Below are 25,022 nucleotides of genomic sequence, written 5' to 3'. Positions count from 1 at the left end.
CATTTTTCGGGGCACCTGGGTGTTTCAGGCAGTTGAGCGCCGCCTTTGCCTCAGGCCAGGATCTCAAGGTTCATGAGTTCGAGCCTCACGCCGGGCTCTGTGCTGACAGCTCAGAGCCTGGCGCCTGCTTTGGATTCTGTGTGTGTGTCTCTCTCTCTGCTCCTCCTCGGTTCACACTCTGTCTCTCTCTCAAAAATAAATGAACATTAAAAAAAAAGGTAATACATTTGTGCAGTTTAAGCCACTACAGTCGCTGTAACTTGTTACAGCAGTGATAAAAAACACGTGGGGTCATGCACCTGCTTCATTTCCTGAATCAGGACACCTGTGTAATTGCTTTTCAGCCCCCCCCCCAATGAGAACCAACCAACCAGGCCCGAGTCTGGGCTCCGACCCTCCTTCAGTAGCCTGTTGACCTCCACTCAGTGTTCATCTGTGCGCTGCGGCTGCCTCACCGGGCGGTTGGGAGCGCATCACAAGTTCACGGAGGTATAGCAAACGGAAGCAGAGTGCCAGCTGGGACCTTGCTGTCCCCAGTGTCGGTGTTAGTTGGCAAGGCCCTTCTCACCTTGCTGACTTATGGGAGAAGTGGTAAGTGGTGAGGTGACCTCCATTCTGGGGGCCAGACTACCCCGTCCTGAACAATTCTCGCTGCCCTTTTCGGGAGAGGGTGCAGGCCTTGCTGATGGTCCTGGAGTGTTGGGGACCCTTGGCCCTTCGTTCCTTGCCCCCTGGCTTCTGATCTTCCCTCTGGACCCTCATCCCAGGCTGATCACCGCCTCCTCCCTGCAGGCAGGTCTGTGCTGGTCTTCCCGGGCCGGGTGGGTGGGGGGGGGGCAGCTGTATCCACAGGCTCCCCACAGCCCTGTTCCAGGGGGTGGGGGTGGGGGGTATGGACCTGGAGCACAGGGACAGCTCTGCAGCCGCCAGACCTAAGCCCCGGGCCCTGTCTTCCCCTTAATTTATAGTTCCGGGGCACCTGGCTGGCTGTCAGTCGAGCATGCCACTCTTAATCTCAGGGTCTTGAGTTCAAGCCCCACATTGGGCGTGGAGTCTACTTAAAGTTACAGCTCAAGAAGTGGGTCTGGAGAGGTCTATGCGCCCGAGTGTGGCAAGCTGGTACCAGGACCTTCTCTGGGACCCTGGCTCCTTTTCAGGTTATAAAAATATTCACTATTATATTTATCAAATAATAGGAATAGTACAGAAAAACAAACATTAAAAATTCTACCGTCTTCGTAAAAAAAAAAAGTTAGAAAAAATGTAAAGAAAACAACCCCTCCAATTCTTCCACCCGAGAACGCCTCTCGGAACTCAAATTTTCTGTCTTCAGATTCCACTGTGTCCCCCCCTTGCCTCCCAGGCTGCTCTCGATTTGCTCCAGCCGCGTCCCCGCCCAGCTGCCGGGGGAAAGTCGCCGAACCGGACCTACCCGTTCACGTCACCTCCTCGGGACCCGCCGGGACCGCGGCTCCTGCGGAACGGGGGGCGGGGGGGGCGGGATGGGGTGCGCCGAGCCCGGGTTCGGTACCGGGCGGGAGCGGGGAGGGGTGACGAGGGCAGAGGCGGGCCCCGGCCGCGCTGGGGGTGGCGGGCGGCCCCGCAGGCCCGGAAAGTTGGCGCCGAGCCCCGAAGGGGGCGCCAGGCCGCCGCGCGACCCTCTGAGAAGCAGGAGGCTCCCCGCGCTGCGCGATCCCGGGCGCCCGGAGCCCGCCGAGTCCGGGCGGGCGCACACGTGTGTAAACGAGTGCGGGGGCCCGTCGGGCGGCCGGGACTACAAGTTCCAGGGTGCCCAGCGGCGCGCTCCGGGTTTCTGGCCGCGCGGCCCGCCAGCTCGGAGCCGGTCGCCGCCGGCGTGCACACACCAGCCGGTCCCGAGCGGTTCAGGGAGACACTCTCCCAGCACCGTAAATAGAGTCCAAGTGGGCGGGGAGCCGCCCCGCGCCGCCCGCTCATGTCCCTGCGGAGCCAAGTGTCCGGCCGCCTGGCACAGCTGCGCGCGGCGGGGCAGCTGCTCCGCGTCCCGCGCCCCTGGCCCGGCCCCTCGGCGGGTGCCACGCGGACCCGCAGCAGCGCGCGCGGTCCCCCCGGCGTCCCTGGGCGCCTACAGCCCCGGCGCGCGGCCCCCAGCGGGAGTTGGGGCTTGGGGGGCGGCGGCGGTGGGGCGGAGAGGAGAGCCGGGGTGCGCACCTGGGCCCCCCTGGCCATGGCGGCGAAGGTGGACCTGAGCACCTCCACCGACTGGAAGGAGGCAAAATGTAAGTGAAGCAGGAGGGGGGCGCGAGGGGCGAGGGCGGCCCCACGTGGGCCCTGGACAGCACCCCGCCGGCAGCCCCTTCCACCCGGGGGACCCGGGGAAGTTAAGGCCTCGAATGCCCTAGTACGGACCCCTCCACTCACAGCCACGCCCCCCGCGCGCCCGGCCCCACAAATCACTTCGCTCCCTACAAGGTCCGGGTCCCCTGTGTGGGGGGTAGTGTGAGGAGGCCGACCTGTCCCCGCCCTCATGGGTCCCAGGGATCATCCAGGACCTACCACCTGACTCCGTCGTGCAGGAGGGAAACTGAGCTGATAAGCCCAAGGTCACTGGGAGTTGGTGGCAGAGCTGACATTCGGCTCCTGAATTCCCCATGCTTTGTGCAGCGTGGCTACTCAAGTGGTGGCATTTTAGGCAGAGTGGCAGGAAATGGGCTGAGGGGACAGCTCTGGGTCTGGGGTCTCACCTGGTAGGATCAGATGGCCCCCACAGAGTGGCCTGCCCGGGGACCGGGCCATCTGATTCAACCTCCAGCCCACCCCTACCCTGAAGGCCTGCCTCTCTGGGCATGTGATCTAGTGCCCTTTCGCCCTCATCCGTGGCTTCTGGCCACTTGTGAACAGTTTCTGCCCCCTTCCTGGGGGACAGAGGGCTGAGGGGCTGGGGGGGGTGGGCACAGAGCACAGATGGGGCATTATGTTTGTGAACAGTGACACCGCTCTGGGACAGGTCATGAGCCCCGGGGCGGGGCTCTGGGCCCCCACACAGTATAGCCAAGGGAGGGCACCCGGCCTGCAGAGCCCCAAATAGTCCGGCCACCTGCGGCCAGCTGCCCCTGCCCTTCAGAGCCTGCTCCCGTAGCCATTTCTGGCCGGATCCCCTTTCTAAAGCACAGGGGAGGCGGCTCATTGGCTGGGCCCCTGCGGTGGAGTGGGTAGCGGGCCTGGGGCTGGCCGTGGATGGAGGTAAAGGGAAGGCGTCCTCCCAGAATTAAGGTCAAGTTCAAGATGACTTCCCCGCTGTCGTGAATAGTGCTCCTTCACCAGGATCCTAAAGCTCGGGCAGAACCCTTGACGTTGCTCCATGCACACAGAGTGGCTCAGCCCTTGTCCTAGAACACTGGTTAGGGCGGGGGGCTGGGGGGCTGGCAGAGACTCCTGGCACCCGACTGTCCCCACGGGAAGCCCACTTCCCCTTCCCTGTCAGAGAGCAGCAAGCCAGCTTGGTGGGAAAGAGAGCGGGGGGGGAGGCAAGGGGCCCTGCCACCTGCTCCTGGGCCTGCTACTATTTCTAGGATCCAGCTCCCTGCCCCCTCCCGTTCCCTGGTGCCCCTGAAAACTTCCTGACCTTGCGAAGCTGATGGGCCAGGGATTCCCAGGTTACTGTGGTGCTCTACTTGGAGCTGGGATTTTCATTCATTCATCCTTTTTTTTTTTTAAGTATAGTTACTTATTTTTAAGTAATCTGCATACCCAATGTGGGGCTTGAACTGACGACCCTGAGATCGAGCGTCACATGCTCTTCCAACTGAGCCAGCCAGACACGCCTCTTTCGCCCGTTATTGATCCTTCAGTGTGGCCGGCACTGCTCTGGGAGTCAGTCATGAGTGAGCTCGCGAGGTCCCTGCCTTCACGAAGCTTCTTCTTTAGGGGAAGGAAACAGTTGAAAATGTGGTCACGCGGATGGGGCAGTGCCAGGCGGAAATCATGGTGGATGGGACCGCCCGAGCTCCAGTGTCCAGGCAGGAGGCAGTGTGGGGGGGCGGCCTCAGCCCAGGAGCCTTGGCCTTGGGTGTGAAGACCCCCGCAGGCATGCTGGGGGTGATCAGTGTGTTTTAGTGATCTATTATTAGTGATCTGTTATTTAGTGATCTATCTCTTTAGTGATCAATTATCCCAAAATTCAGTAGCTTAAAACAGCAGACGTTTATTACCTCCAGTCTCTGATGGCCAGGAAGCCTCAGGGGTAGCTGAGTGGGGTGGTTCTGTGTGGAGGTTTCCAGGAGCCCCAATGGGACTTGGTTACGGGTCACCCCCACCCCCCAGGAGCTGGCTCACTCTCACCAGGTGGCTGTTGGTTGAAGGCCTCAGTTCTTCACCGCAGGGAGTCTCTCACCACATGGCAGCCGGATTCCCCCCAGAGCACGCAACCCCCCCAAGAGGGGGAGCGTGAGGAAACCAAGCCAGAAGCCACAGTCCCTTTTTGTGACCTAGTTTGCAAAGTCGCACGCCGTCTCTTCTGTTTTATTCTGGGGCTTAGAACAGAGTCATGGAGTCTGGCCCACATTCAAGGGGAGGGAAGTGAGTCTCTCCCTTTGGAAGGGATGAGGATCAAAGAATTTGAGGCATATTTTTAAAACAGTTTTTAATGTTTTTATTTATTTCTGAGAGAGAGAGACAGCGTGAGCAGGGGAGGGGCAGAGAGAGAGGGAGACACAGAATCTGAATCAGGCTCCAGGCTCTGAGCTGTCAGCACAGAGCCCAACGCGAGGCTCAAACCCACAAATCATGAGATCATGATCTGAGCCAAAGTTGGACGCTTAACGGACTGAGCCACTGAGGCGCCCCTGAGGCATATTTTTAAAGCTACCACCCTGGGGAGCCGCTTTGCTGGAGCTGGCCTCTGATTGGGGTCCAAGCCTTGGTCCTGGAAGGCCTTCCCCCCCTCCCTCGACCTTTTATTCATACTGTTCGGCTTACACCTTGAGCTGAGGTATGGTGTACCACGAAACACATGAAGCGTACAGACCTTACCCGTACGGTCAGTATACTCTTGCATAAACATCTGATTTGTGGTCAGTAGGTTGCCATCCCCCCCAGAAGGTTCCTTTGAGCCCCTTTCCAATCAGTGCCTCTTACAGCTTCTCAAACTTCACATGAACAGAGGCATATGGTGTGCCCAGCTCATGTACAGTTGTGTGGTTCATGCACATTACTGAGTGCATCAACAGTTTGGCCTTTTTATCGCTCTGTAGGATTCCACAGTGTGGGCGTATCATGTTTTGTGTACCCATTCTATTGGTGGGCGTTTCGTCTTCCAGTTTGGCGCTGTTGGGAGTGACGCTGCTCTGATTATTCCTGTACGTGTCTTTGATGGACATATGCTCTCGGCGATATATGGACATAGGCCTCCAGAGGCCTGTCTGTGCCTGAGATGAGCCTCTCTTGAAGACTGCCGCACACTAACCAAACTCACAAGAGCCTGATGTACGTCAGAAGGTTGATGCACTGCTCTCGGGGTGGGGGGAGGAATATGACAACGCTGGGTCTAGAAACTCGTGTGTGCCTGCGCAGGGCCTCCTCTTCCCGTGGAAAAGCCACATGAGAGCCAAAACATAGCCTCAGCTCCTCAGCAGCATGTGCTCTCAGCTGGGGAGCTGGGTGAACGATCAAGGAAGCTGATCGCACAGCCCTGGGCAGGCTGGGCAAGCTTCCCTGCAAGGGGTGGACCTACCCGCCGAGGAGCCCCTTCCTTGGGTGGTCGCTCGCTGTAACAGTGTTACAGTCTTTTGTGCTGGGTGCCTGCCCTGGGCCCTGGGTTCAGGATGCCTCAGCTGCCGGGCCCCATGAGTCCTCTGGGCCCATGGCCAGATTCTGCCTCCCTCTAGGTATTCCCTTCCTCCCTCTTAAGCTGGCCGGCCACTTCTGTAGACCCATTCTCCCTCTAGGTAAGTAAATACCACCAGACGGGATACCACCTGGCTAGGAGACAGTCTTTTGGGGGAGATCTCCATTGTATCTGGTTTTCATGGCCAGAGGGTAATTTCTCTAATTGAGTTCCCTGTTATGGGGGGGGGCTTCATAATCCCCCCCCACCCCCCATAGTGTCTTTTTATCAGAAGATCGTGGAAACAGTTGTACTGTAAAGGCAGTTGGGCATGAGGGGATTTAAGGTTGAGCCCTGGGCACATCTAGGGGCTGTGTCCCCGCAGGGTGGAGCCCAGCTTTCAGGAGGAGGGCCACAGATCCTCCTTCCCAACGGCAGTGGGGGCAGAGCTAACTGCTAAAAAGAGGGTGGGCATTGGTGTCATCAGACACGGGCAGGGCCCAGCACCACTACCTCCACGCTCCCCGTGCCTCGATTTTGTCATCTGTGAAATGGGGCCAACGGCACCTGATTCGTGGGTCATGCTGGGATTGCATCAGAAACCATTTTGTATATGGTGGTGGCCCCCATGGTGTACAAAGGGTCCCCAGCGCCCCCCCCCTTTCTTGCCACCCCTCAGGCCCATCTCCCCTCTCCTCTCTGTTTTGGCCACGGCGACACTGGGCTTGTGGAAACTTGTCTCCCTCACGGTCTCTGGTGCTGGCGCCCTGACCTGCGTGTCCTGAGTTGCGTTTCCCATCCCGGGCGCCACACGCTAGTAAGGTCCAGCCTCATTTTGCACTGGGCAGGGGTCAAGGGCACAGTTCAACCCCCGCCCCCCCGTGGAGTTTCCCACAGAGTGGATGGTTTCTCTGATTTGATGAGTGAACCAGGGAAATCCGCAGGCCCGCCCGGGAAGTGGGCCGGGGTGGGGGGTGGGGGTGTTCTCCCACCTGCCTTCTGGGAAAGCAGCCTCGGCACATCCCAGCACGGCTGAAGGCAGGCGCAGGGGCCTAGGGAGAGCAGGACACCTCCGATGTGCCTCCTGCCCTGTCTCCCCATTGCCGGTGCCACGGATTTTGATGAGACCCTGCTCTTGGGGGACATTGAGCCTGGGTGATTAATGCCCCTGCCACCGTGTTCCCAGAGCCCTGCCGTTATCAGCCCCGCCCACCCGGCCTTCTCCAGGCGAGGGCCCCCCCGTGCGCCAGCCAGCACCCCCCCCTTTCTGAACACTGGCTGGCAAAGTGCCATAAGGACACTTCTTAAAACACATCATTGGATTCCCGTTCGCCCGCCGCGCTTTATGGTCCTGGCGCAGACTTCTTCCTCTAGCGCGGCTTTCGTGCCCGGGAGCCGTCAAAAGCTGCGTCCGGGGTCAGGCCTCCCCATCAAACTTTACTGCAGACATCTTTTTACAACACCTGTCTCACTGAGCTGTGAAGTACTCTCGCTTCGCCAAAAAAGAAGGCAAATGAAAACGCGTGGTATATATCTTCTGTAAGAAAAATAAAGCTCGCTCGTGCCTTAAATCTGCATCTGTCCTTCTGGCAAAAGAAGGTGGAAGATGTTATAAATTCGTGGGGCTTATCTGACGGCGGAAGCTGAGGCAGGGAGGGTGACCCTTGGTCCCTTGGGGCCCGCAGGGGAGTCACAATTGGCTTCTTCCCCATAAATCAGAGACCAGCGTGGTGTATAGTTGGTCGGGGGTCAGTGAGGCCACAGCCTCGCTCTGGAGGGCAGGATGCGGTGCCCCGTGTGCTAGCCTCAAGAGGTGTGCACCTGGGGACTGTGAACTGGCAGAGACAGGCTGACAGATGTCCCCAAGGTCAGCGCCCAGGCGGTCGGTGACAGAGCCAGGAGCCCTGGCTGTCTTCCTTCTCTGGGAAGCAGAGCCATCTTTTGGATTTTGCTAGAGAGAGAGGGGTGTGTGCCACTCAGACCAGGCCCCGGAGACCAGGACAGCATGGGTGAGAGCCTTGGGCTGGGTGCTGTCCTGGCTTGCCCGCGGCCAGAGCCCACCTCTGTTTCTTCTGGAAGGCAAGGTGGTGGCATCTTGGCATCTGCCGGGTGGTGTCTGCTAGGGCACTCTGGCCACTTCCAGGCTCCCCGGATTAGTTCCACGGGCTGCCTGGGGCTTGCCCAGCCAGAGGGACTCGGCACAGGGGAGTCCCATGGGGTCGGCCCTGGTCCTGGCTGACTGGTCCCTCCAGCGTCTGGCAAGCAAGTTCACGGTCCAGCGCTGGGTTCACACGGCTGGGAGAGCCCCACACGTGGGCTTGCCAAAGCCTCTGAGCAGGGATATCTTTGGTCTCAACTCTGCAAGATGGCACACGTGGGCACCCAATACTCCACCAAGCTCCTCTACGCCTCCAAGTTGGAAAAGAAAAGCACTGCCCCCAATCTTGTCCTGTTTTGCTTTGCACTCTTTGAGTCTGCGCTCGCAGGAAGGGCTGCATATCCGCTGTGCGTTGCACTTGGCAGCTTCCAGATACGCTGACAGTCCCTTCTCATTCACAGCGGGCCTGCCTAGTCCCTATCCTAGAGATGAGAAAACCGAGGCTCAGAGAGGGCGAATAACCCGCCCGTGAACGTGAGGTGGGGAGGTCGTGAACCAGAACCCAGTGGGACTAAGGACGGGGAGGAATCAGGACCACAGTAGTGGGTCGGACCAGCACGTTCCTTCCACGATCTCTATTCTGTTCTTCAGATGGGAGACAAGCCGAGGCGGCTGCCACAGACTTGCTTTTTTGCCCTCTGGTCCAGCCGTTTTAGGATCCTCTCCGTCTCCCCAGCCAAATTCTGTCTCCTGTATGAGGGCGTTTGCCTACGTTGTCTCTTCCACCTGGAAGACTCTGCTGTCTTAGCCCAAATGTGCCGTCCCCGTTCAGGTCTCCGCTCATTCATTCATTGATTCATCCCACAGATGCCCATCAATGCTCACACATGCCATTCACTGTGACAGATGGTGGGAATCCAAAGTAAACGCCACAGATCCCCAAGTGGCCAAGGTCAAGTAAGGAATAAAGCAATGCGTGTAGGGGAGGGGCTGCTGTGGGGGTGGGGGAGGCAGTGGGGAGGGCCTCCCCCCTCAAAGGAAGGTCAGGCAGGGGAGCACAGCAGGTACAAAGGCCCTGAGGCAGGAAACAGTCTGGCTGTGGGAGGAACTGAGAGGAGATTGATCTGTGTGCTGCAGAGGTGTGGGAGGGAGAGGGGAGTGTCATGGGGAGGGATGCAGTGGAGGGGGCTGGGAGAGAAGCGTGGCTGTCGTGTGGGCCTTGGTGAGGACTTGCAGCTTGAACTGAGCTTTAAAGAGAGCTTTAAGCAGAGAGAAATCTGTTCCTAAGATCCCTGGGCTGCTGTGTGAGGAATAGGTGATTGGGTGGATGTGGGGAGTGCCCTGGGAGTCGAGGGATTCTAGGTGGTTCTAAGGAGCAATGAGAGCGCCTTGGCCCCTGCTGGGGGTGGGCAGAGGGCTTGGTTTTGGGGGGTATTGTGGGGACAGATCCAACAGCCTGCAGCTTGATGGGATCAGGGGACTGGGAAAAAGGAAAGAGCCCTGGCTTGGGGTCCTAGCAGAGTTGGGGGCTGTTCATGGAGAAGGGAGAAGAATGAAGGAGAGAGCAAACCACCTCTGGGGAGAAGGAGTCAGAAGTTCAGTTTTGCGCACGTGGAGTTTGAGGATGAGAGCTGGCAATGGGCCTTGGGAATTGGACGCTGGGTGGGGGGATGGGGACCATCAGCAGAAAGGGGGTTTTGCATGCATGGGATGGATGAGAAAACCACGGGTGTAGGTGAAGGGAGAGGGGAGGTGGCAAGGAGACAGGAGGGGTGAGTGGGGTGGCACCCAGGAGAGGTGGGATCCTGAGCGGGGGGTGGGGTGGGGGGCGAGGGTGCTGCGTGCACAAGGGAGAGCAGGAGGGCCCCGGCATGGGGCCATGGGGCCTGTGTGGTGTCTCTGACCTTGGCCTTGGTGGGGAGGTGGGGTGAGGCTGGTGAGGGCTTGGGGGAGCAGGAGAGGGAGGAAGGGGAGATCCTGGAGGAGGGAGGCCCGCAGCTGGACTGCGGGGTGTAGAGTGCAGGGCTGAGGGAGGGAGGGCCAGGCAGGGGCCGTGGCCCAGCTCCCAGCCAGAGGCAGGAGGCAACTTCTGGAGGACAAGTGTGGGGGGAGGGTCCTTGGGAAAGGGGAGAAGGGCGGAGGGGGGAGGGGGAGCTTCAGCAGCTGGAGCTGCCTGGCAGATGGGGCCTCCAGGGGAGGGGATCGGAATCTAGAGGGAGCCTTCTGTTTGGAGAGAGGATTTTCTCTGGCAACTTTGCAGCCTCTGGGGCAGAGGGGAGGAGTTAGAGGTGCCTCCTCCAGGAATCGGTCCTGGGTCCTGGCCTCGGTCAGGCCCCCGGCACCTCCCCTGGCCTCCCGCCCCCAGCCCCCGGGGCTTGCTGGTGCCCGGTGGGTGCTCAGTAAATATTTATTAACTGACTACTCTGCATTCAGCCTGCCAGGAGGGGAGCGGGAGGGGAGCGGCAGAGCCCGGATGGAGCCCGGCCTCCGCCCCCCAGTCTGTCCTTGGCTCAGTCACTCTGTCCGCCAGCAGCTGAGTGCTTTGCGATGCACCTGACCAGGGCTGTTCTGCTGCTTATTTAGAACAAGAGGGAGAGCTTTCTGTACCCCCACTTTATAGAAAAGGCCAGCCAACCCTCCCCCCAGCACACAAAGGAAGGGGCGCTTATGTGGGAGCCCCTGGGCTGTTCCTCAGACCCTGCATGGGGTCATGTTCATGTGTCCAGCAGGGAAAGCAGCCTCTTGAGAAGCCTGCTTCCCCTCTGCGTCCTCCCTGCGGGCAGGGAGATAGATGGGCTGTGAGCATCGAGACATGCTAGTGACGGAGGGGACTGGCCACACTGAGTGCCATCCACGGTTCGATATCCTTGGCCCCTTAGCTGGCAGTGGGGAGAGTTCGCAATCTCTATCTGGCAAAAGCATTTTTAAAATAGCATTTATTTATTTATTTATTAAAAAAATTTTTTTAATGCTTTATTCATTTAAAAAAAAATTTTTTTTTTATGTTTTATTTATTTCTAGGAGAGAGAGAGAGAGACAGCGTGAGCAGGGGAGGGTCAGAGAGAGAGGGAGTCACAGACTGAAACAGGCTCCAGGCTCCGAGCTGGCAGTCAGCACAGAGCCCGACGCGGGGCTCGAACCCACGACCCGCAAGATCATGACCTAAGCGAAAGTCGGACGCTCAACCAACTAAGCCACCCAGGCGCCCCAATGCTTTATTCATTTTTAAGAGAGAGATAGAGATAGCATGAGCAGGGGTGGGTCAGGCACAGAATCTGAAGACAGGCTCCAGGCTCTGAGCTGTCAGCACAGAGCCTGACGCAGGGCTCGAACCCACAAACCGTGAGATCATGACCTGAGCCGAAGTCAGACACTTAACTGACCGAGCCCCCCAGGCACCCCTAAATGTTATTTATTTTTAATGGATGTGTCATTGACAGACAACGTTGGGTTTAGGTGTGTGGCAGCAACGTGGTATTTCGTAGATGTTATAAAACGCTCACCACGATAAGTGTGGGCCCTGCCTGTCCCCCATATAAAGTTATTGCATCATTATTATTATTTTTTTACAAATAGTTTATTGTCAAATTAGTTTCCACGTAACACCCAGTGCTCATCCCCACAAGTGCCCTCCTCCATGCCCATCTCTCCTCCCCCCCACATCCATCAGTCCTCAGTTTTTGTCAGCATTCAAGAGTCTCTCATGGTTTGTCTCTCTCCCTTTCCCCCACCATTTCCCCCCTTCTTCTCCCCCTTGGTCCTCCGTCAAGTTCCTCCTAATCCTCCTATACGTGCAAACATATATTTGTCCTTCTCTGCCTGACTTATTTCGCTCAGCATAACACCCTCAAGGTCCATCCATGTTGCTACACATGGCCAGATTTCANCATTGTTTCTCATTGCCATGTAGTATTCCATGGTATAGATAAACCACATCTTCTTGATCCATTCATCTGTTGATGGACACTTAGGCTCTTTCCATGTTTTAGCTATTGTGGAGAGTGCTGCTATGAACGTCATTGCATCATTATTGACCACATTCCCTACGCTGTATATTTCATCCCTGTGACTTGTTTATTTGACAACTTCAGACTAGTGCCCCTTAGTCCCCATCCCGTTTCACCCAGTCCCGTACCCCTTTGCCCTGTGCCAACTCCCAGCTAGTTCTCTGTCCTGATGAGGCTGTTTGTTTTGTTTTGTTTAGATTCTACAAATAAGTGAAGTCACGTGCTACTTGTCCTGTCCTGTCTTATTTCATTCAGCATAACATTTTCTTTCCTTTTTAAAATTTTAATGTTTATTTTTGAAAGACAGAGTCAGAGCACGAGCAGGGGAGGGGCAGAGAAAGAGGGAGACACAGAATCTGAAGCAGGCTCCAGGCTCTGAGCTGTTAGCACGGAGCCCAATGCGGGGCTTGAACCCACGAACCATGAGATCATGACCTAAGCTGAAGTCGGACGCCTATTCAACAGAGCCCCCCAGGTGTCTCCAGCATAACTTTTTCTAACTCCGCCCATGTTGTCACCAATGCCAAGATTTCCTTCTCTTTTATGGCCAAATGATATTCCATTATATAGATCTACCACATCTTCCTTATCCATTCGTCCGATGATGGACGCTTTGGTTGCTTCTCTATCTTGGCTGTTGTGAATAGTGCTTTAGTGAACATAGGAGCGCATATATGTCTTTTTGAATCAATCCTTTCATTTTCTTTGGATAAAGACCCAGGAGTGGAATTCCTGGATCATATGGTATTTCATTCATTCATTCATTTATTATCTCTACTCCCAATGTGGGGCTCGAACTCACGACCCCAAGACCAAGAGTTGCATGCCCTACCAACTGAGCTTGCCAGGCACCCCTGGTGTTTCTATAATTTCTTTTTCTAAAAATTTTTAATGTTTTATATATTTTTGAGAGAGATAGAGACAGCGTGAGCAGGGGGAGGGTCAGATAGAGAGGGAGACACAGAATCTGAAGCAGCTCCAGGCTCTGAGCTGTCAGCCCAGAGCCCGACACGGGGCTTGAACCCACAAACCGTAGATCATGACCTAAGCCGAAGTCAGACGTTTAACTGACTGAGCTACCCAGGCGCCCCCCTATCTTTAATTTCTTGAGGAACCTCCAAACTGTTACCCACAGTGGCAGCCCCAAGTTACATCCCTACCAACAGTGTGCCAGGGCTTCCTTTGCTCCACAGCCTCACCAACACTTGTTATTTCTTGTTTCTTGTCTTTTTGATACTAGTCATTCTGGCGGGTGTGAGGTGACATCTGGATGTGGCTTTGATTTGCGTTTCCCTGATGATGCGTGATGTTGAGCAGATTTGCGTGTGTAAACTGGCCCTCTGGATGTCTTCTCTGAAAAGTGCCTATTCAAACCTTTTGCCCGTTTTTTTAATCGGATTGTTTGTTTTGCTGGTGTTGAGTTGTATGAGTTTCGTGAAAACGTTATTTATTTATTGTTTTAATGTTTTTATTTTTGAGAGACAGAGACAGAGCATGAGTCAGGGAAGGGCAGGGAGAGAGGGTAACACAGAATCCAAAGCAGGCTCCAGGCTCCGAGCTGACCACACAGAGCCTGACGTGGGACTCAAACCCACGAATTGTGAGATCATGACCTGAGCCGAAGTCAGATGCCCAACTGACTGAGCCAGTCAGGTGCCCCGTGAAAGCATTTTTTTAATGTTTGTTTATTTTTGAGGGGAGGAGGACTGGGGGGGGGGCGATACAGAGGATTCCAAGTGGGCTCTGAGCTGACAGCAGAAAGCCCAACGTGGGGCTCGAGCTCATGAACTGCACATCATGACCTGAGCCGAAGTCAGACGATTAACTGACTGGGCCACCCGGGAGCCCTGCTGTGAGCCGTTTCTAATAATCCCAACCATCATACCGAGCTGGGCTGTGAGCTGGGCCGTCCCGTGCTCCTGGCGCGTCCTGGAGGAGTGGGGGCTGTGGATGCACTGGCTCCTGCACGGCCACGGCCATGGGTGGAGGCCCCCACTTTGTCCTGAACACGTGCCCTTGGCAGCCTTTCCCACAGGAGCCTCCAGGAGGCAAACCTTCCCACCACCTTCCTTTCCCACCACCTGCCCTAATTCCCCTCCCCCCATCTCTGCACATTTTCTGTTGGTTTTTGAGTTCCTTGAGTGTGGCCTTGGCTGTTTGTTACCCTCCCCCAACAAGCGGTCAGTGAGAAGTGGTAGAGGGGAGGAAGGCTGGGCTGAGAGCCTGTGAGCCTGGTGGCCTCAGGCCGGCAGAGGGAGCCCGAGGGCCAGGAGCCTGGACCACTGTGCTCGCGGGCAGCCTTAGAAGGGGGCTCCGCTGCTCCTCTGCCTAGAAAGAGAGAGAAAGAGGAGGGTGGTGCAGAGAGAGAGGGCTACCCACAGGGAAGACCAGACCCCGGGGGAGTGGGACCAGAGCAAGGAAACCAGACTGGGGGTGGACCCCCGAGTCTGTGAGCCGGGGGGGGGCGGCCCCCCACTCAGCAGCTCTGTAACTATGTCTGGCCTCCTAACCTTTCTGAAATCCCCATTTCGTCCTCGGTAAGACAGGGACAATTCTAGCTGCTTACCTGGCTCACGCTGTGAGAAGCCCACCTGGGGCATCTGTCTGGGCAGCTCTCTGCCAGTTCTGGGGGAGGGGGTGCTGCCAACAGCCACCAGATCTGCTCGTTTCTTTGGCTCTTTGAGGATGTCTGTTCCTCTTCCCTGTGTCCTGCCACCTCCAAATAACCATGACAATGAGGGGGTCTATTGACGATGTAACTGATAATGTAAGTCACCCAGTGCCACCAGCCAGTGCACTGAGTGAGCCTGAAATGATCCGGGAAGGGGCATCTTAAGCCCCATGCTCTAAACGTAGAAGTTAGGGACCCACACGTCCGTGGGCACAGCCGGAAGGTGGCAGAGTTGAATTCCGAACTCAGGTCCGTGGTACCCGAGAGATGCCCTGTCTCCCTGGGCCTCAGTTTCCCTCCTGAACAACGTGGGGAGGGCCGAATGGTCTAGAGGCCTCCTGGCTCTAACATCCCCCCCTCCCGCCACGTGCCTGTGGGAGGGGTGGACATGAAGGGCTGGTTTGCATCCTTGGACGAGGCGACAGTTGTGGTGAGGAGGGGAGCGGTATGGGGGGCGGGAGAAGGCCCTTCTCCCTGCCGGCCTTGACTCTGCCTCCTGCCTGCCGCATCCCACCCCTGTAGCATTTCTGAAGGGCCTGAGTGACAAGCAGCGGGAAGAACATTACTTCTGCAGGGACTTCGTCAGGCTGAAGAAGATCCCGACGTGGAAAGAGACAGCGAAAGGTAGGCCCCACGCCAGGGACCCCTGGCTTCTTGGTGGGTGGCCTGTTTGGCCCCTTGTCGGAGGGGCATTGTACCCACCCCGCCAGAAGGGCAGCAGCACGTGCCGAGGGCTTGCTACGGGTGGGCCCCCTTGCGTCATCACCTCACTTAATTATGAACACGGTCTGAGGCAGCTTCCGTTTTTATCCCCATTGCACTGTTGGGAAACTGAGCCCCAGGCTCATGACCGCACACGGTTGTCAGGAGCCGGGATTTGACGCGGAGGGGTAGTGGCCTGCCGTGCGACAGCCAGGGAGCGTCTGGGCCCTGCAAATTGCACGTCTGGCCACTGGTACCCCAGGGTGAGTCCCTTCACCCGCCTAGGCCTCAGTTTCCACGTCTGTAAAATGGAGGGGGATGACATTAATGGCGTACCTGTGTTTGACCTTGTGAAAATTCAAGGCGACCAAGCGTGTGCCTCGCAAAAGGGGTGCTTAATCACTGTGGGGTGGCTGCGGCCGGTGCCTCCGGGGGATGGAGCAGGGGTGGGGGCGGGTCGATGGAGGCACCGGTGGGTGGGTCCCTGTGTAGTGCGGGCCTCTCTCTGACCCTCCCCCTCGGCCTCTGCGTGTCCAGGGGTGACCGCGAAGGTGGAGGAGCCAAAGTACAAGAAGGACAAGCAACTGAACGAGAAGATCTCTCTGTTCCGAGGCGACATCACCAAGCTGGAGGTGGACGCCATTGTCAACGCTGGTGAGTGGGGGCTTGTGGCTGGCCCGAGCCGCAGAGGCGGTGGCGGCCTCGTCACCTCTGCTCCAGCCCTTGATGCCAGGCGCGGGTCGGCGCCACCTGGCTCCGGCGAGGCTCGGGTGGCCAGATGGGGGTGGCTCGCTGGCGCCTCAGGAACCCAGCATGTGGGCCGCGAGGACTCCCTTCCCTTGAAACCTTGACCTGCTGTGTCGGGGGTGCCTTGGCCCAGCCGCCTTGCAGCTCTGAGACCCATTAGCGGCCGGGAAGGGAGAGAGCTTGGCTGGAACTGCGCCGGGCTTCCCTGCCAGGAAGTGGGGGCCAGAGCAGGGCGATCTGACCTCGGGGGCTCCAGACGCCCGACCGCTGCTTTCCTTCCTCTGCCTCCTGCCTGCTCTGCCCCCCTTTCTACCTGGAGCAGGCGGGGGTGGGGGGGCAGCTCGTCAAGGGGAAGGGGGGAGACAGAGGCCCCTGTGCCTGACACTCACTCTGCTTCCTGCTGTGACTCTAGCAGCGGGCTTGGTGGTTTATTGTGATGAGTGGAGGAGCCTCCTGCTTCTCTCCCCTCCTGGGGGGGTAGGAGGAAGGTGCTTGCCCTTCTCCGAGCTGCGGTTGTCTGGCCAAGGTCAGCACTGGGCTGTTGAGGGACAGTCAAGTCCACCTGGTACTTTGTGGGCTGAATCCCAGCCCTCGCTCGCCTGCTTCCCAAGCTTCACAGGCAGAGGCTTCCTTAGAGAAAGGTTTGGAGACATGGGCGGAGCCTTTTATCTGGGGGGGGACGTCACTGTGCAGTCCCCCCACCCCCCACCCCGGAAGCGGCTCAGATCTCCTCCACCTTGCCCTTGGGCTTGCAGCCATTGTGTCCGACCCCAGTGCTGGCCAGGGAGTGGCATCACCCAGTGATCCTGGGACGCAATGGACAGGCCAGCTGCTCTTGATAAGTGGCTGGGTTCATGCACCCTGGGGTGAGGCAGCCACTCAGCCTGTTACTTGTGGCCTGTCCCTGGCCCACTTGCTTGTGGTCTGGGCTGCTTTTCTGGCAGCGGCATCGCTCTGTGTATCTTTCTGCCTGTTTGTGCAGTCACACAGGTGTCCTCCCCCCGCCCCCCCCCCCGCCACCACGTTGCCCATCTCAGCGCACAGGTGACCCGGCACACAAAGGCAGGAGTTCCGACTTAGCGCAGAGGGAGCTGGGTTGCCTTTGAGTTTCTGCTGGTGCTTCTGCTGGGCTTCTCTCAGGCCACTAGGGCAGGGGCGGCGGGTGACAGCATGTCTGCGAATCTCTGGGGAGACATGGGGTGCAGACAAGCCAAGCTGGGTGGGCAGATGTCCTTGTGGTCCAGAGGAGAAGGGCCTTCTTGCCGCCTGGACCCAGGAGGGGCTGGTCTGGGGTGGAAGGACCAAGCCTTGGAGCCATGGCTGAGAACTCAGCCCTGCGTGGGGGGGGTGGGGGGGGGGGGGGGGGGCGCTCTGCTGGGTGTCATGGGCAAGCGTGTGAATGGATCCCTGGCAGTCCTTTTCTTCTGTGAAGTGGCCAGAAGGATGAATGGGGCATCTTATCTTATCAGCGCCTTTCCAGCCAGTGGGGGGCGGGGGGGGTCAGGCAGGCCAGGCGAGAGGTGCGGAGACTGAGGGAGGCTGTTGGGGGTGTGTGGGAGGAGCCAGGTGGAGGCTGCATGCAGGGCTGTGGGTGGGATTCGTGGCTCTTGTGACGTACCCGGCGCTGGCCGCAGTCCAACGGTCCTCGGCCCAGAAGAGCACTTGGGTCCTGGCTGCATTCGGCTGCACTGGGGTGGGGGCGGGGGCATTGCTGCATCTCTCTGGGGGCTCCTCTTCTCTGTGAACGTGCCTGGGCTTCCACCTCCCCCTCTGCATGATGGGGATGGTAGAAAACCCACCCACTGGGCTGTTCGCCGGCATTAGGGACCCATGCTTGTAACCCGTGATGCTCATGCAGTACCTGGTGTGAACCATGGACGACTCCTCCGTCGTTGGCATAGGGTCACTGTGGGTGCCTGGGAATGCCAGGGGATGCTGGTGCCTCCTACTAATGTGCCGCTTTCATCTCTCCCTGCTTGCCTCAGTTTACCCAACACTTCTTGATGTGTTTTCCTAGGATTTCCTTTTTTCCCCTAGATTCTCAGAGCAGGGAGGACCCAGAACCTGTCTGGAACCCCAGGGAATGGCTTGAGGCGGCCCCAGACGTGGGGCTCCCACAGAGCCTGCTTCCCCTCTGGGTCCTCCCTCCAGGCATTTTCCTGGCGCCAGTGTGATGGTGGCCTTGCCACTGCTCAGACCTCAGGGGTCATTGGTGGCTGCGGTCTGGAGCCCCACCCCCAGGGTCCTCTGGCCTCATCCCTGGGGGGGCCCAATGGCCTTGGCTCCGCGCGGGCCTGCTGCCCACCAGGGGGCAGCAGAGATCGCGGTTTCCGCGCCCGGTGGCGCCCGTAAATCAGCCTGTTTATTAGCAGAATAAAAGTCGAGGCAACGCGGGGCTTTTCGGGGCTGCATAAATCTGGTCTGTGCCTCGTGAAACCCATATGTGCTTAATTCATATGTAAAGTTTCAAGCAGGAAGAGAATGCGTGTCCATTAAATTCTATTTGACTTGATTATAATCATTAGCCATGAATAATTGCTTCTCAGCACCGACCGCGGAACCACCACAATGGGGGAAAGGAGCGAGCAATTATAGCGGGGTGTGAATTTTTAAATTTTTATTTTTGAAGCTGAGGGCAGTGTTGGTCCCGTGGGGGGGTCAGAGTCCCATGGGGGGGTGGGGGCGGGGGTGGTGGTGCTGGGGACTTGAGGTCAGCTTTGGAGTTTCTAGATTTTGGGGGGGGGTGGTGTTTCTTTCTGTCCCTGTGGCCAGATGGGGGCGGGAAGGTGCCATAGCTGGCTGGGCCTTGCTCCAGCGGCAGGGGCCATGGAGCGGGATGCATGCAGGGAAGCTGGGAGGGGCCTGAGACAGAAAAGGGGGTCAGGATTCTTAGAACTCCCTCCATCCTGAAGAGCTGTGAGCTGAGGTGTCTCCAGCCTGGCTGCAGGCTCCCTTCCCATGCTTTTGGGGGGCCCTGGGGATCCTTGGGGATGGCAGGGGCCCGGCGCCCTCCCTACCTTTCCGCCTCCTTCTCTCCCCCACTCCCCGCCCATGGCTTCTCTCAGGCCTTCGGGAAATCAGACTGTTTGCCAACTGAACCTCTGGCATTTGAAGTCCAAGCCTGCTTTTTGCCCCCCTCTGTTGGTATTTGAGATGTGATCGGAGTGTATGTGTACTATGTGGTGTCTATGATGGTATGTGTGTGGGATGTGGGGTGTGTGTGTGTGTGGTGTGTGCGTGCGCGTGTTGTGATGTGATGTATGCTGTATCGTACGTGGTGGGGGGCTGGGGCAGAGGGTAGAATGCGGGATGCCTAGCAAGTGGTTGGCAGGACTGGAGGTCACAGGGTCAGGAGCCCCCCTCCCCCCCCCGCCAAGCACCTGGGTGCAGTGCCGGCCACCTCGGGCCCTCCCTGCCTGTGCTTTCACAGGCCGCCACTGAGGCTCCTGGCTCAGGCAGTGCCCAGAGGGTCTCAAGCTCCTGCCATCTGGTAGCGGGCCATGGCTCTTACCCACGGGGGCACGCTGCATCCATCTTAATTAAATCGGGCTGCCATGCTGGCATGATAAACCAGAGAGCCCCTACGGGCCCTCATTCCGGAGCAGGAGATTCTCGGGCCGTGCGTGTGGCTCCGGGTTGGCCTACGCCCCGAACCTCACTACTGTCTCCTCCAGAGAAGCTCAGGTCTGGGGGTCTCCACCCTGGGGGGGCGGTGCTTCGGCCTGTGGAGTATCTGCATCTTCTTATTGCCATGGTGGGGGTATGACCTTGACTGGGTCACTTCCTTGCCCTTGGGGTTCCCAGCTTACCAGGCCTGTGCCGGCTGGTCTCTAGTCTTTGGCAGACAGCTGAGTCCCAGGCAGGAAACGTCCCAGCCCAAAGAAAGACCCCCGTTCTGAGCCAGGCCAGGGGTCCGGCTGCCAGCTTTGGCCTTCAGGGCATCACGGGACAGAGCAGGGATGAATGTGATGCTTTGTGCCGACAGGACCCTTTCCCTTCAAAGCCATCCCAGGCCAGGGAATCCTGGCTGTGGCCACAGAGGCCAGGAGCTGATGGGGATGCCAGGACTCTTGGTGGTGGCCTCTGAGGCTCCTGTTTCCTCGTCTGAAAAATGGACCATCCTTAGCCCCACCCAGGGTGGCCGTGAGAGGATGACGTGAGTCCGATGCCCTGGCGCATAGCAAGCCCCCCTAGTAAATTGTTATCAGTAAGTCAAGAGCAAGAGCGACTAAGTAGAATATAATGTGACAAAACCCCGGAAGCGAGGTCTGAACAAAGTGCCGTGCGACGCCGCAGGGACCAATTAATTCTTGCAGGAGGTGGCGGGAGGCAAGGCAGGTCAGCGAGGCCTTTGAGGGGTGCGGGCGCGCGGGCCGGGATGCGCCGCACGAGTGGGTAGCCGGGTTTCACAGTGACAAGCTGGCCTCGCTGGGAGTTTTTTTTAAAGCCGCTTGTTTATTTAAAATAATGCATGAAGTGGTGCTCTGTTTCCTTAAGTCTTGGGTCTTTGATTTGTGAAAATCTGCCAGCCGCTCATCTCCCCAGCCAGTCACAGTCCAGGCCTCGTCCCTTTGGCTGCCTGGAGGCCCCCACGAGCCCAGCCCCAGGGTCCTGGGCCATTGCTCGCAGTCGGTGATTTAGAGACCGCCTTGATGGACTAGCCAGCAGGAGGGGCTGAGGGACGCCGCTGCCTTGTGGGAAGTGATCTGATGCTAAACTGTCGCCGTAAATCGCTTTATCTGTCACTTCAGATTTAAATGTGTTTGCTGAGGCTTGCCTGCCGGCCAGGCTGCCTCCAACAGCAGCAACCTCTCTGCAGTGGGCAGGGAGACTGGGTGCGGGGTAGCCTGGGGGCAGACAGCCAGGCTGGTCTGGTCGCTGGGCCTGTCCCCCCCTCCCCCCAGGGACCCACAGTGAGAACCTACCACTCCCTCCACTCCCTCCACGCGCCCACCCCGGATCAAACCAAGGTGCAGCTTGGCAGGTGACTGAGTTGGAATTCGAACTCCCACGGGCCTTTCCTTCATGCGGTGGACTGTGCAGCAGGGCATGGAGGTGAGACCCCAGGCTACCAAAGACACACTCTCTTATCCCAAATGCAAGGTGAGACACGGGAATGCAAAGAGATAGCACAAAGTACAAGAGGGCTTTTGCTGCAGGGGTGGTAGACAATCAGGAAGGCTGCCTGGAGGAGGCAATGTGGAGGCTTGGCTTGTGCCGAGAAGGGGACACTGAGTCAGAAGTTGGATGAGGGCATTCTAGGGGCGGAGAGGGAGAGCCCTGGCAGGAAGGGGTGAGGCAGGCCAGGGGGGACTTGGGGGGTGCTCTGAGGAGCTGGGAATGAGCCAGGGCCCGTCCTGAGCAAGGGCCTCCCTCCAGCGCTCGGCTGAATGCACATCCCATGCCACCTTTCCTGTCCTCCTGGTGTTACTATGTTAGCCCGCAGTGTCAAAGGGGAGACTGAAGCTCAGAGATGTGAAATAACTTGCTCAAGGCCACACAGCTAACCAGTAGTGGGGCTGGGTGGGGAGGTTTACCTGACTCTAGAGTTTCCAGGAAATCCTTGTATTAAAAAAATATATATTTATTTATTTTGGGGAGGGAGAGAGAGAGAGTGCGCGCGCATGCACATGCAAGGTGGGGAGGAGCAGAGAGGGGGGGACTGAGGATCTGAAGCCGGCTCTGTGCTGACAGCAGCAAGCCTGACACGGGGCTCGAACTCATGACCTGAGCTGAAGTCAGACACTCAACCGACTGAGGCACCTAGGCGTCCCAGAAATCCTTGTATTTTGGGGGTGGGGGTGGGAATGCCTCTTCTTTGTTCCCTTTTCTCTTTGGGTCACAGAGTAGGTATGTTGTCATTTTCCCTCTGAGAAGTGGGGTGGGGGAAGGGTGGCTGGTCAATGCAGGAAAGGTGGTGCTAATGTCGATCTGGGTCTGGGTTCGTTGGCCCCGTGAGGCCCCGCAGTGGGCTTTAGCTCCTGTCCCAGCCCCTGCCCCCAGCTCACCCCCCAGAGCCCCTGCATCTAGGCTGTGGCAGCTTGTTATTCATTATTCCCTCCAGGCCAGGGGCTGCCCCCACGTCGCACACACGGCCTCATTTCCAAGGTGGGCACCAATGGTTCCTCCATTTTACACATGAGGAGACTGAGGCCCACACGGGGCCAGAGTGCTGGTAAAAGGCCAAGCCAGGAATCAAACCCTCCCCTTTCAGACTTGGGATTTAAGGGGGATGCGATCAGGCTTGTGTTCTCAGAAGCTCCCTCGGCTTCTAGTGTGGGGGTGAGGGGCAGAGGAGATTGGAAGGCCGCCTGGGAGGCCTGGGGTCCAATTGGCCCCCTCCCCACATTAGAAAGCCCCAAACACCCGAGACAGTGCCAAGGCCTCATTTCTACCACCGTAAGAGGAGGGCGGCTTGTTTCCACAAGGTCGAGAAGCGGTTACATAAATTCATAAATGATAGATCCCTCCTGAATTATTGAGATTCCCTTGAGGGCTCGCAGGGCCCGGTCCAGCGAGCTGAGCTTGGCCAGTGGCAGGACTCGAGGACCCTGGGAAGGTCCTTCCACCCCCAGGTCCTCTGCCAAGTCACCTGTGTATTAGCCAGATCCTTCCCTTCCTTCCACAGGGGACCCGAGGGCGGGCCAGTGACCCTTTGTGCCAGGTTTCAGTGGAAGTTTGTTGAATAAATGATTGCTTGAATGCCTTTGAGAGTTGGTCAGATGGAGGGACTGGAAGTGACCCCCTTTGGGCCTCCTCCTCCTCCTGCCCCAGTCCCCCCATGATGGGTCACAGACGTCAGGGCTGGAGGGTGCCAATGCACTTTGCATTGAGGACGGAGGTGGACAGTATGTGCTGCTTGGGAGGTTCCTGTCTCTGCGTGAGCCTCTGGGGACACAAGGCTCAGGGTGACCCAGTGCCCGCTCTCAAGGCATTTGCGGTCTTTAGAGAGGAAAGTGGTTGAGTATCTGAGGCCCAGAGGGGCGATGGCCCGCTCAGGGTCACACAGCAGCAAAGTGGCCAAGCAGGCCTTCCTGCCTCCCCGTCCCCCAGAACCGGGTCCCTTCTCTGGGTCCTTCTTCTCCCCATCAGGACAGACCCAAGGTCCGGAAACGCGTTGCCCCCTCTGCCCCCCGCCGAGCGGCTCCTCCCTGTCCTTGAGGCCGCCCGGCCACAGCACCTGCACCCGTGTTCCCAGCGCGCTCTCTGTCCTGAGCACTGGGCCGAGGAGGCCGGAGCTTGTGGGAATGTGTGTGTTTTGAAATTAATGGGGACCATTAAATTGGCCAAGCATGAAAAGGGCTGGTTCTGCAGCCTCTGGCTTGCTCGACCAGAATGATCCGCCAGCACCTTGGCAGAGGACTGCCCAGCCAGCTTCGGGCAGGAGGCTGCGGCTTGCCTGCTTGTGTCACGGATGGGCACGCGGTGTCCCTGGGAGGGGAGGGGGGTCTGGACGCAGCAGGTGGAAACCATGGACCCTCCCCGGGAACAGGCCCCCTTCCCTTCCTCTCGACACCCAGCGCTGTGGGCTGGGGTGCTGGGTTGGATCTGTTCTCTCCAGACCCCTAGGGTGGGCTCAAGCATACTCCCAACCCTGACCCTGGGGCCTGCTTGATCTGGCGGGGAGTTGTCCCTAGGATGTGACCTGGCCTAGAAGAGAGTCCAACGCTCAGCCTTGTCTCCTCGCCGCCCCCCAGCTTCCCAGACGGCCCCGCCTGCCCTGGTGGCCCCATCACAGGGCACTGCTGTGGGACCTCGGGCAGGTCTTCTCAGCCTCAGTCTTCTTGTCTGTGTCATGGGAAGAAGAGGGCGCCAGGACCCGCCTCCTGGAGTGGTTGTGAGTTTTGAAAGGAGGCAGCACAATGTCTGGGATAAAAGAAACCGCCAGGAAATGCCAGCTCTTGTATTCGCTGCGGTCGCTGCTTCTCTGGGAGGGCGACGCTGTCCTGCGGGATGGGGCCTGCTGTCACGCGCTGCCCAGCTGGGCGGGGACAGGGGCTGCCTGAGGCTACCTGCTTCCTGTCCTTCCGTTGGTAAACAGAGCCCTTCCTGGGCCTGTGGGGGGCGGGGAGGGTGTGCTGAGGCAGCAGGCCTTCCTGATTTGGGGTTTGGGGGCCGTAGGGTGCTGGGCAGGGGGGCTGGTTTCCCCTCTCTTGTGGCAGGGCCGTCAGTGGGGAAAGGTGTGCGAGTTACATGGGAATAGCCCATGGGGGGCCAGGAGGTGGGGAAAGTGCTCCCCGACGCCACCCAGAGGGCCCTCTGCAAACTGCAGCCTCCCCTCCCCCTCCTCAGAGTCTCAAAGCTCACCTTTTGGGCTCATTTATTCATTTTGCCAAGTATTTGTCCGTCCGGATGCTTCCTCAGGCCCCGCTGGCGGCTGTGTACGCGGGGTGCCATCCCAGGCCCCCTTTCCCCGCGGTCTCGATTTCTCGCCTGTGAGAGGGTGTAGCTGCGCTTGGGGCGGGGGGGGCTGGCCAGGCCTGGTCTAGGGGCCCCCAGCGGGTGGCCTGGGAGCCTCTGGAGGCCAGGCCCGTGGTTGCTCGCGAAACAGACTGGGGTAAAATCCGGTTCCCCGGGCGGCTTCTCCCAGCCTCAGTTTCCACCCGTGCGCCCTGTGGAGGATCAGAGGAAAGTGAATGAGTGCCTGGCCAGGTGCAGGGGCCGCGGTGAGCCATTGCTGTCGTTCTTAGTAGCGATTGACCTCACTCCACCACCGGACGGGAGCCCCGAGAGGGTAGGCATCCGTTGACCCCGCGTCTCCATCCCGGGACGGGGCTGTGCGCACGGTGGTGCCCTGGGTGGTGAGGGCGGCCCGAGAGCTCCCTGACGACAGGTGGTGGCCAAGGTCCCTTAGGTGGAGGCAGGCTGCCCTGTGTCCTGTGCCCTGAGCCCTGCTTCCCGCACACGGGGCTGGGGAGGTGACAGCTGTCCATGTCCTCGCAGTGGGGTGTGTGTGTGTGTGTGTGTGTGTGTGTGTCAGGAGACAGAGCGGCC

The 25,022-nt window shown here is 58.5% G+C and overlaps 1 protein-coding gene across 1 annotated transcript; it reads left to right on the top strand.

Moving 5' to 3' along the window:
* Positions 1–1,828: 1,828 nt before the first annotated feature.
* MACROD1 (mono-ADP ribosylhydrolase 1) lies at positions 1,829–24,762 on the top strand (the record flags this gene model as incomplete). The annotated part of the gene is given in 7 exon segments (XM_039244760.1): positions 1,829–2,083; positions 2,085–2,168; positions 2,171–2,258; positions 15,102–15,203; positions 15,819–15,935; positions 23,726–23,865; positions 24,580–24,762. Coding segments are annotated over 7 exon segments (843 nt in total), but the record flags the coding sequence as incomplete, so codon positions are not given.
* Between the last annotated feature and the right edge of the window lie 260 nt (positions 24,763–25,022).

Source organism: Hyaena hyaena, unplaced genomic scaffold (genome assembly GCF_003009895.1).
Source record: "Hyaena hyaena isolate Hyena2069 unplaced genomic scaffold, ASM300989v1 scaffold_248, whole genome shotgun sequence".
NCBI classification, from domain to species: Eukaryota; Metazoa; Chordata; class Mammalia; order Carnivora; family Hyaenidae; genus Hyaena; species Hyaena hyaena.
This window is presented reverse-complemented; position numbering and strand designations above follow the sequence as displayed.